Raw genomic sequence first — 12,272 nt, forward strand, 5'->3', positions numbered from 1 at the left:
ATACATTTTGGCAATGCATTAAGAAAAAAATGAATAAAACTCGGCCGAATATATACATTCAACATACAGTACATAAGTACCTTATTTGTTTATTATGACAATAAATCCTCAAGATGGCATTTACATTATTAACATTCTTTCTGTGAGAGGGATCCACGGATAGAGTCTTGTGACTGTATATTGTGACTAAATATTGCCATCTAGTGTATTTGTTGAGCTTTCAGTAAATGATACTGCAGCCATTCAACCCAAATGCATGCTGGGAAGTGGAACCGTGACTCTGCGTAGTGCTACCAATTGATATATCTTCTCTGCGTTGGGAAATAACACAATGGGTTAAGAAAAAGATTAATTGCTACTTTGCTTCCCCACATTGCTTCCCATAATATTTCTAATCGTAGGTAGAGGGAGTGTAAGGCTTTAGCCTATTAAAAAAAAGGCTCCAAAGACTGCCAAAATTCACTCTACTCATTTTACGCTGCCTTTTATCTCTCTATATAGGTAAAACGGCGCCATTACAGACTGAGTGCGACAATGCGTGAGTGGGTTGTGCAACACATGCATTAATTGCGTTAAAAATTTTAACGTGATAGATTTTCAAAAAAATTAATTACCGGCGTTATCGGGATGAATTTGATAACCCTACCTTAAGCCTTAACTAAAGACTGGATGAGTGTAACATATTATCAGTAACATTAAATACAATTAGAAAACGATTTAATTAAAAAATATATGTATATTAAAAAAAGGCATGGCCGATATTTTTTTGCCGATTCCGATACTTTGAAAATGATGTGATCGGACCCCGATCGATCTGGACATCTCTACTTGCTATGCGATGCTACATTACGTGCAGTGTCACAGCACCGCGCTGTGATGCTCCACGCACCCTCGCCTACCAGGAGGGAGGTATTTCCTCTTCTATTTGTCCAATCAATGAGTGCGCCTTTCGTCTACGTGATGCCACTTGGAAAGTTCGGTTGGCGCAGTGTGAATGCTGAACCTTTTCAACAACTCATTTGCATTGTTGCTGCGAGGTAGCTCTCCCACCGGACCCGCGTGGTCTAGTGTGAAAGCACCCTGCGTGTCAGATGAAGAAAGGAGAAAGACAGAGGCATTTTGTACAAGCACAGAAAATATAAGGGGGTAATAAGCGTGAATGCTTATTTTCTTTGCTAAGTTTTATCGATTTCAAGTCTTTTATAATGTTTAGATTTTTTTTGTAATGTAGTGTAACTGTTATTATGCTTGTCAGACAATGGCTGTGCTTGCAAGCAGTGTCATTTTTTTAACATTATTTTTTTCTATAATCAGAGGCCTATGAAATGAGAAATTTGCATACATGAATACTTTGTGCAAGCTTCTCTCAAATGCTTTTCCATGTATTTTTTTCTGGATTTTTTCTGTAGGTTGTGTTTGCCTCACAACTTGGATTCTACTTTACAGATGTCACATTAGCACTTCAGCCAGTGGGTGTAATGGTAAAATGTCTACCACTAGACAAGGTACGGCGGCCATCATTTCTTTGTGAGGTTTTTCAGATTGTACCTAGGGATGAATTAGGTTGAGTTTTTGAAGAAATAAGGAATGGGAGCACTAAAGCATGCAAAACCAATGCTCTGCAAAGAGTCAGTTTGACAAAAAAGGGCATTTAAAAAAATGCACTCTTACCCTATTAAACTTGAAAAACAGAATGAGAAAAATGATACTCACCACGTTAATGGTATCCATCGAAGAGTGGGAATGAATAAAATTGGAAGTGAAATGCACATTTCAATACTTATTTTTGAAAACCAAGGGCTGTAATCCGTATGTACTTCAAACTTTAATGTGGCAAAAAACTTTAGATTGCAAAATTATCATCTTTTTAGGCGAGCATCCAACATGCTGTTTGTTCCCTCAGCAACTATTTCTGCCATGAAGCTGGAGCATCTCCCAATCTATTAATAAAGACACTAAATCAACTGGCATGGCCTAGAGCCAATCTTTTTTTTTTTGTCTGTAACAATCATGCTTGCAAATATGCCTGAGGTATTTTTCAGTGAAAAAAATGCCCTCCCCCCTCCATATGCAAATGTTTCACCTGTGTCTGAGGTTCCTTCGGCTTTGCAGATCTATGCTCTCCACTTTGCTTGTCTGAACTCTGCGATAATAATGAACAGTGTGCACTAGTTGAAGGGTTTCATTAGTTTGAATAAAATAACTGAAAGACACCTGTGCATGGAGAGATGCTGTTGACTGTCTTTGTGAAAAGCGGCCATTCTCCGAGTCCTTCTTCTCTCTTCTGTCCCTTCCTCGCTCTCTCCCTCTGCCTCTCTCATCCAACTCAAACTTACAACTGTAGTAGTCGGCCTGAGGCTGATGGCTTCACAACAATTGTAAATTAACTCTTCTGCTGACATTGATAGCAATTCTATACATTTACCTGGGATGACAATGAATGAGTTAATTACTGCTTTGACAATATCACTGGCATCTGACATAGTTTGATTTTGTATTCCCAATGTCAACAATCTGCATAATATCTGTAGTTATGTCACAGTTATCTATGTTGACTTGATTACTGAAAGCACAGGCAATAAACAAACTTTGTTTCCTTGTTTAATTCACAGTAAAATACTGGCAATTCACAGTAAAATAATGGCAGTTTTATTGTTAAAAACAGGAAACTAAAAATACCTGTAAAAACGGTAAAGAGTAAAGTGTTGGTAACTGTATAGGACTGAAAATGTCTTCTTTTTTTTTTTAAATACTGTGATCCGTATGTAACTTATCTTGGTGACGACTCCTTCTATCATTCTACTATCCACACCGCTGTCTTGGAAGTGAAGCATGCTAACTACCAGTGTTGTTAATCTTACTTTAAAAAAGTAATTTGTTACAGTTGCAAATTACCTCTCCCAAAAAGTAATCGAGTTAGTAACTCAGTTACCTCAATGTAAGAGTAATTAGTTACTTGGCAAAGTAACTAACGTTACTTTTCATGTTCTACACATTATTACATGATTCATTGGATAACGTCTTTCACATCAAATATGTTTATATTAACTGATTGAATTAACCTGTCACTTTGATTAAAAAAGAAAAACATAGGTCACACTTTTTACCCTTTTTTTTTTTTTAATTTCACCTACAGTACTGTGCAAAAGTTTTAGGCAGGACACCTGCCTAAAACTTTTTCACAGTACTGTATATTTTTATTATATTATGTATATACAGGATATACTGTATGTATATATTTTCCCCAAGTGGAAGCTTCCATGATCCTAATACATTTAATAATTAAAAAAATATATATACAGTAGTGTGCAAAAGTTTTAGGCAGGTGTCCTGCCTAAAACTTTTGCACAGTACTGTATATAAAAGTGTAATGGTATACAAACTTTAACTTTTAAATGCTGTGGGAAAAAAAATCCTTTTTTTTTTTCCTGTTGTACTGAACCCGCACCGAATCGTGACCCTGGTACCGAGGTAAGTACTGAACCGTGACTTGTGTGTACCGTCACACCCCTAATATATATACTGTAGATATATTTTGAATCTCTTCCCTCTCGTGTCTTTGCTGTAGTTCTTTTGATTAAAAAAAAAAAGAAAAAAAAAAATCACACGAGGGCAAGTGACTATTTTTGGTAATAAAAAACAAAAAAAATTATTATTATATTGTAGCATCTACAAGGATAATCCACACTTGGTGATTATAATGCATACTCAACAGGAAAACTGTCCATTATTTTCAAATAATTGTACCCACCTAAACGTCATGAACTGTCTGTAAAAAAAAAAAAAGTTGCCTGGGAGTTTAAGATGACTCTCGCAACGCTAAATGCTAATGCTAGCGATAACGAGAATGCTATGCTAACGTTGGTAGCCACCGAACATCGCGTTTGCAATGGCGTCACAACCCCCTTCCCTCCTCCACTCTCCCGCTCTGCTCTCTCCTTGTCTTGTGTCTCTCCACCTCGCGTGCGTTTCAACCAAACTCCTTTACATGCTCAGTAACGGTAACCAGAGGCGTAGAAAGTGTCCCCGGACGCTCCAGGCAACAAGCAACATGGGGCCCTTCGAGAAGTGCAAGGAAGGAGGACAGTTCGACTTGGAGCAGTAGCATATTTAATAAACGCATAATAATGCCTCGGTCTCATAGAGCGCTTTTTAGGACACTCAAAGTGCCCGGCTTTTACTACATTAGGACATAAAACTACAGTAACATCGTACACTCACTGCTGTCTTGTATACTTTTCTCCTCTTCTGGTTTTTTAAAAAATTTCTTTTGTCGCTTCCAGAAGGATAACTTCTCTTCATTTTGGATCTACGCCAATTTAAAAAAGCCAAATCGCCGCTCACTCTGAGTCACGTCAGCGGAGGGGGTGGGGTGGGTGTGTGTGTGTGTGTAGAGCGAATGAAGGGGCCCCCTCAGGGAACTCAGACACAAGGCTTTCACTGGCGCTGTCCGCACTTGTCGCTGCAACAGTGCAATGAAGCTGCATGTGCTAAATCTGTTGGCCCTCTGGGGGCCCCTGCTGTCTGGGGGCTCTAGGCAATTGCCTGGTTTGCCTAATGGGACGCGACACCTCTGACGGCAACGGCGTTGCAAAGATGGGAAAAGTAATTAATTAGCTTAATCACTACTGACAAAAATAACGCTGTTACTAACGCCGTTATACTCTAACGCTGTTATTAACAACACTGCTAACTACACAGCTACTACAGACCAGCTAGCGCAAGTACTAGTACTTTATGTACAGAAAGTTAGGAAAATCTCCAAATTTCCAAAGAAATTAAAATAGTGTGCTGACATCTTAAGCCCTTCAGACCTGCATTTTTATCTGCTGCGCAAAAACAAAAATAGCTGATTTCTTCTGTACTCAAACACCAGAACAAAGTGCAATTTTTTGGTCGGGGATATTACATGCTTTTATTGGTTATTTTTAATGTTGATATTAATGTATTTTTATAAGAAATTAACATTTACGTTTCCCTTTTTGAAGTTGCGTTTTGTCTCAGCCATTTTCAAAGAACCAAAAATAGCAAAGAGGGCATGCTAAACCTCATGATTTAATTTCGATGGGTAAAGTTTAGTCCAAACATCTCCCAGACGTAGCAACAGCAACTAAATTCAGTGTATTTATTGGTTCAGAGACGCAAAAGTGTCATGTCCTTCAACAGCATGCTCAAATCTGAAGGGGTTAAGCTGGAATGGGCTATTTGCTCAATAGTCAACATGCTTGACTGCCACATTAGCAGCAAAGGTGCAAATCCAATAGTTGATGGGGGAGAATGTGAAATGGAGCGCAGTGATATCGCCACCACTAAAAGATCAGTTACGCAACACATACATTGTACTTACTGTTGTTGGCTGTAAAATGTAGTTCTTGTTATTGTTTTTATTATTGTTAGTGAACTTTTTAACGGCTTTTTAACAATTCCGACATCCACAGTGTCCAGTATTTCACCATATTTTCTTTTGTCTCAATTTTTTTTTCTTTACAATGCAGCACCAACCTTTGAGTCCGGAACCTTTGCTGTCTACAAGGACTGGGACTCTGGTTTCTTTGCCTTAGACCTGAAAAGTCTTCCTCTGATTCCACCTGGATTGTCGGAATGTCAGCCAGTACTATGTAGTCTTCCATTGTCATCCCAACCTCAAATTGAAAAGGAAAATAGGAACAACGTTTGTGGTGAATGTACTTTATAAGATGTTACCTCATCTTGCTCTTGTGAGGCCTTCTTGGGTTCAGAGAGGAGCAAGGCCTCCATGCCTCTCCTAACACTACTCCTGCTTCTGTCACCGATATTAATATTCCCTTCACTGAACTTGTCTGTTTCCGTGATAGCAACTTGTGGGGGTGATGCAGCTGACCCTATGTGATCGGCACCATGTTTTGAAGCAGGGGAACCACATGAGACAGGGACACTCAGTACAGACTGCATGGATCCCTGCCAGGAACCCGGAGAAGCACTCAGTTTGCTGTCTCTCGAGGATGGCTGTCTCTGTGAGACGTAGCTTGGTGAACCATTTCTAGGTGGAGACACTTCTCTGGTCCAAGGATTTCTTTGGGATCCCTCGTTCATGTTTTGTTGAAATGTTGATGAGGAGGCCCTGCGGGAGATTGACTCTAAATTCCTGTAAAGTCTCTCAGAATCTAAACTATGCTTGTTGGAAGCTTGTGATGGGCTTCTAGTTTCTCGGCTGCATGCTTCCTGAGCTCTATACCCTCCATTTTGTGAAAGAGAGTCTGTGCGCTTATGCGAAGGCGTTAGTCTGGACGGTGACACCGTCCGAGAGAGAAAGGAGCCTCGTCTACGTGATGAACTGGACCTGCTGGATGTATGCTGAGAGGGTGCATGTGAGGGAAGGTGAGATGAGTCATGAGATCGGGTCTCACTTCTGGAGAGAGAGCGCATTTGGAGGTCCGGCCTCTTGTGTCTGTCTGGGCTCACTGAGTTGTGGCGTGTTGGAGAGTTTCTCAGTGACTCTGTCCCTCGTCTAAAATTGGAGTGGTAAGTGTATCTCTGAGGGGATTCACTTCTCCAAGTGTCCAGCATGTAAGTTTCAGGGTTTCTCCTCTGGGAGGGAACCCCGAGATTTACGTTCCTGTATGGTACACTGGCTTTTGGCTCAGGAATATAGTTGTTAGGAAGCGGGTGACCCCTCTCGTAGTAACGATATGATCTTTTGTTTGCATCATCTGTAGGATGTTCGCCATCGGTTTTTCTGTCAGGCGAGAAGTAGCCACTTTCTTGTTCCCTTACTCCCCTGGACTCTGAAATTCAAACAAAATATAAATAGATGAGAAGTTAAATGAGATCACTGGAGACAGAATCAGCGTTTATGTTTTCTGGCAATGCCTTTGTTGCTCAAATGGTGAAAATAAAAGTCCAACATTCCTCTCGATTCAAATTTGCTCCACAATTAGCCCTGTTACGTTATTTTTTTATTTTTATTTTTTTATTTATTTTTTAGGATGATAGTATTGTTGATTTATTTTACCCTCTACCATAATATTACAACATACAAACAAACAAAAAGGTCGTGAAAAATGAGATTTAGCTATTCGCTGAGCTGTTGACCTTCATCACAGTGTGTCCTGAAAAATAAATTGTCGATATACCGTAGTAAAAATATCGTTGGCAATTTTATATATTGGATGATAAGCAACCAAAAACCAATAAACAGTTTAAACAAAACGCCTTGCTTTCAAGCTTGGCTGAGTAGGTCTGTAAAGGATAATAAATTGTATATTTATTGTAGGGCTGTCAAATTTATTGCGTTAACGGGCGGTAGTTAATTTTTAAAATACATTCCGTTAGAATATTTGACACAATTAACACATGCACAGAATGACCCATTCAAGCGTTGCCTCAAATAGTTTACGATGACACCGTTTTAGCACATTGAGAGCGAAAAGGCAGAGAAATGCGAGTGGGTTCAGGCATTTATTGGACTGTACCTTTTATTGGTTTAAGCTTTGGCAGCCACTACTAATAGTCATGGTTGCCCAACTTCCCATCATGCATTTGGGCGGAGCAAGAGATAATCTTTTTCTCAACACGCCTAATTGAACACAATGCATAACATACTGTATACCATTTGCAGCCACCACTGACAGTCATGGTTGCCCAACTTCCCATCATGCATTTGGGGGGAGCAGGAGACGTTCTTTTTCTTAACACGCCTAATTGAACACAATGCAGAACATACTGTATACCATTTGCAGCCACCACTGACAGTCATGATTTCCCAACTTCCCATCATGCATTTGGCCGGAACAGTTAAGTCGCTACAGTATCATTTAGTGAAAGCACAACAAAAATAATATTCCTATCTCTCAAAAAAAAAAAAAGTTCTCAAAAAGAAAAGCGACGTGGCTGAAAACAAAAATACTAAGAGGGGTTTTAATATAAAATTAATATAACTTGTACTCAAATTCAAATCAAATCAACTTTTAAGAACTACAAGTCTTTCTATCCGTGGATCCCTTTGCCAGAAAGAATGTTAATAATGTTAATGACATCTTGTGGATTTATTGTTATAATAAACAAATACAGTACTTATGTACAGTATGTTGAATGTTTATGTCCGTCTTGTGTCTTATCTTTCCATTCCAACAATAATTTACAGAAATATATGGCATGTTTTAGAGATGGTTTGAATTGCGATTAATTACGATTAACTAATTCTTAACCTGTGATTAACTCGATTAAACATTTTAATCATTTGACAGCCCTAATTTATTTCAGTAGAGGTGTTTTAGTCCATATGTAAGCGACCTGAAGGTCTTCGGGATCGGTCCCTGCCTCTTCTTTCGTCCATCCACGGACTTCCAGCGTTATGAAGGGAAGAAGGATCCATCCGTGTCATATCTCCAAGGGCCACACAATTCCTCTCCGAAGTCGGGGAACTGCTCCTCTGTGGACTGTCTGAAATATTTGTAGCGCTGGAAAATGAGGCAGAGGCACGGTAAAGCCAATGATTAAAAATATGTTGCAGTCGTGTTTTTAGGCTACATTGCTGTTGTTCGCAAGTCTAAGTCTACTAAGTATGCAGCTGGGAAGTAAGAAAAAGAGGCGATAGGATACATAGTGTGTCACCTAGATTGTGTGTCAGTGTCACTGATATCAAGTTCCCACTCAGGACTCAAACTGCGGCCAAGACGCCACTCGTAGGTCCAAGCATCTCTGATGTCATCACTACTGGTACTTGAGTTCACCTCAGACACAACTTGCTCATCATCACCCAACTCCTGAAAAATGAAAAAAAAAAACAGGAGACAACTAGTCAACACAATCATTAACATGTCAAATGTTTCAGTTTTAAGATGTTCGCATTCAAAAAGAAGATGGCTTTTTACATCCGACAGTTATTCCCCCATTTTTTTTATTTTTATATTTTTTAATTAGCACATTTGCAGCTTTTTTTTAAAGGATGCTCACAACATTAACACCATTAACAAGAAGAACCATGACACAAGAAATATGAATTAATCTTGAAAAGAATGAATAGCAATGTTATTTAACATATTTAATGACAAATTGCACTTACTGTCACCACAATCACTCATTCAAATCAGCTTCCACAAACTATTACCCTCTTCATTCGTCTCGCAAAGCTAACACATGTCGACTGCACGCTGGACGTAACACAAGCTAGAGCCCTCTCACCCTCATCATTATTTCATTTCTCCTTTGCATTGCAAGAGCCGCCCACATGACTCTTTTCGAGGACTCACCTTGATCCTTTTTTCTTTTTCTTTTTTTATTATTACTTACCGAGCCTTCAATTGAACATAAATTTTGACCTCCTCCTAAACATGCCTAGAGTAGTTCAATAAAACCTGCCATTTTTCAATTTGTTGCTGAAATTACTTCTTAATCACAAATCAGTGGTATTCTGAATGAAACTAAAACACTGTTATCCCAGATGTTTAAAACAATTATATAGATTGAGTAGTGTAAATTCGAAGTTTATGTGAATCGGCATTGTCTTATCGGAATCTACAGTGCATATTATATGTGAAATGGCTTTATCTTACTACGCCAAATTCCTTGTGCTCGAGTCTCGACACTACCATGAATTAATTTGTTTCTATGGCAGTTACTGAGCATAATTCTATGAAAAACACTAAACATAAACATAAATATGAAAAACTCTTCAAGGGCATTAAATGTATAACAGTCAAACAGGAACGTAGTGTACACCCATAACTGAGTTTTCCTCTTTGTACCACGTATTCTGCATTAGATGAATTTATCAAACGACACAAGGAATTTTTTAATGTGTGACAGTTAAGATTATGCCTTATATTATATCCTGACGCGATTAACGCACATGCCCCGTTCAAACATTAAAATGACAGCAGTGTCATGGCCACTTGTTACTTGTGTTTTTTGTCTCCCTCTGCTGGCGCTTTGGTGCAACTGATTTTATGGGTTTAAGCACCATGAGAATTGTGTAATTATTGACATCAACAATGGCGAGCTACTAGTTTATTTTTTTGATAGAAATTTTTACAAATTTCATTAAAACGAAACATTAAGAGGGGTTTTAATATAAAATTTCTATAACTTTAAATTTATCTTTTAAGAACTACAAGTCTTTCTATCCATGGATTGCTTTAACAGAATGTTAATAATGTTAATGCCATCTTGTTGATTTATTGTTATAATAAACAAATACAGTACTTATGTACAGTATGTTGAATGTATATATCCGTCTTGTGTCTTATCTTTCCATTCCACCAATAATTTACAGAAAAATATGGCATATTTTATAGATGGTTTGAATTGGGATTAATTGCGATTAATTACGATTAATTATTTTTTAAGCTGTGATTAACTCGATTAAAAATTTTAATCGTTTGACAGCCCTAAGAAAGATACATCTGACTAATCCAATGAAATGCAAAGTCGTAAGCGGATTTTAAGGGGGGGCCAGGGGAGCCAGGTCCCCCCCGGTGGCCAAAAAAGTGTCATTGCATGAAATTGACTTTCCTATATATATGAAAGTTGTAAAGCAATAAAACTGCAACAAAAATGAATGACATGAACAAAAAATATATTTTTATAATGGGTCAAAATTATTTTTCGAACAGATCATGTGACTAGCGCCTTAGACGGTCATTAACGTTAGATATAATTTTCAACAACAACAAAAAAATAAGCGAGGGCAATTTTATTTTTCAAATGTTTTTTTTCTTTGATTGAAAACATTTTTTTTTTTTTAGTTGAAGCAACTTTTTTGGGGATTGAATGATTTAGACACAAATGTCCTACCCATATAAGGCCCAAACACAAAAAGGATTGCTTCGGTCAAATAAAACTTTTTCAATGAAAAATCAAGTGTTCAAATGCAAATTTTTCCCATCTCAAATATTTTTTCGCATTCAAAAGGTTTTCTATGATTGAAATTTTTCTTTTTTTGATTGAAGTGACTTTTCTTCTTGAAAATATATATATTTTTTGAAGCAACTTATTTTTTGATTGAATAAGAAAGACAAAATCGTCCTAGCCAAAATGTGGCTCAAACACAAATCAACATTACTTCAATCAAAAAAGTTGGTTCAATCCCTCCAAAAAAATCAATCAAAGAAAAATAACTTTCACATGCATTTTTTTTACTTTCAAATTATTTTTGCACTCAAACACATTTTTTTTTTCATCTAAGCGACTTTTTTTAAAATTGAAAATATATATTTTGATTGAAGCAACTTTTTTTATTGAAGCAACTTTTTTTGATTAAATAATAATAAAGACACAAAACTACCTCCATATGGCTCCGCCCTGGGGATACAATTTTTGACTGGGGTAACTACATTGGCACAACACCGGCAGACGTACCATATTCAATGGTTGACAATCTTGGCGAGAATTCCCTTCAAGAATGATGGGAAACAAAAAACGCTCATTGTCAAGTTATTATTATAAATATTCTTGTAAGTTAATTTTATTGCTGACACTGCATTTCGGGGTCATCAACATCGTGTGCCCTCCCTGCCCCAAAAGTCAAACTCCACCTATGTGCAAACTATAAAGTTGTATAAAACTGGTTTAGAACTGCACTATGTCAAAATGAGAGGTTTCGGCATAGTTTTGGTCACCTCATATCACTTCATAAGAGTGTGACAAAATGAAAATAGATTACTGTGGAACACCTCTGTAAAATAGAACCTCGGTGATAAACAAGTTGTTGATATCAAACTTCATTGAACGTGTCAATCAAAACAGAGTGCGATTAATTCGTCAGCGTTAATCCTTTCATGCACCAATTATAATTTAGATTTATTTTTATTACATTAACATGGAACAAGGGTCTTAAAATTGCAGCCCAAGGGTTAATTGCAGGCCATGGACAATATTTTGTGTTCCCTATTTGACATCCGATTTTAGTATTAGTGTTGCGCGCGATTAGCAATATTTGAAGTAAAGATGAAAGAAGTAATTGAAGGATCTAATGGTTTTTTTTTTTTTTTTTTTTTTGGTGGGGGTGGTAAATTCTTTATGTTGTAATTTAAAAAAAGACAAAAACGCATATAAAAAAAGAGCAATAAAATATATAAATAATTCTAAATAAAATTAATTTTTTTAAAAAAGCTATAAACAACATTTCAACAAACTGAAATTTTGGGTGGGGGGGCTGGAACGAATAAAAACATTCAAATAAGGGTCGCCATTGTTTATTTTGCACAGGGAATTTTATTCATTTTATTGTTCTGTGACCTCACATAGCTTAACACTTTTTGCCTTTGATGGCAATAAATGTCCAATCCATTTTA

The 12,272-nt window shown here is 37.3% G+C and overlaps 1 protein-coding gene across 1 annotated transcript in view; it reads right to left on the minus strand.

Moving 5' to 3' along the window:
* The window catches only part of LOC130919896 (TRIO and F-actin-binding protein-like), a 30,635-nt gene extending 21,493 nt beyond the window's left edge, over positions 1–9,142 (minus strand). The window contains exons 1-7 of the mRNA XM_057842526.1: positions 9,044–9,142; positions 8,593–8,744; positions 8,272–8,438; positions 5,704–6,764; positions 5,503–5,642; positions 2,215–2,365; positions 2,084–2,143 (exon numbers count right to left, since the gene is read on the minus strand). Coding sequence (XP_057698509.1) covers positions 2,084–2,143; positions 2,215–2,365; positions 5,503–5,642; positions 5,704–6,764; positions 8,272–8,362 — 1,503 coding nt within the window. The 5' untranslated portion in view covers positions 8,363–8,438; positions 8,593–8,744; positions 9,044–9,142. The remainder of the gene's footprint in view (positions 1–2,083; positions 2,144–2,214; positions 2,366–5,502; positions 5,643–5,703; positions 6,765–8,271; positions 8,439–8,592; positions 8,745–9,043) is intronic.
* Positions 9,143–12,272: the final 3,130 nt, after the last annotated feature.

This window comes from Corythoichthys intestinalis, chromosome 8 (assembly GCF_030265065.1).
Source record: "Corythoichthys intestinalis isolate RoL2023-P3 chromosome 8, ASM3026506v1, whole genome shotgun sequence".
Taxonomy (NCBI): domain Eukaryota; kingdom Metazoa; phylum Chordata; class Actinopteri; order Syngnathiformes; family Syngnathidae; genus Corythoichthys; species Corythoichthys intestinalis.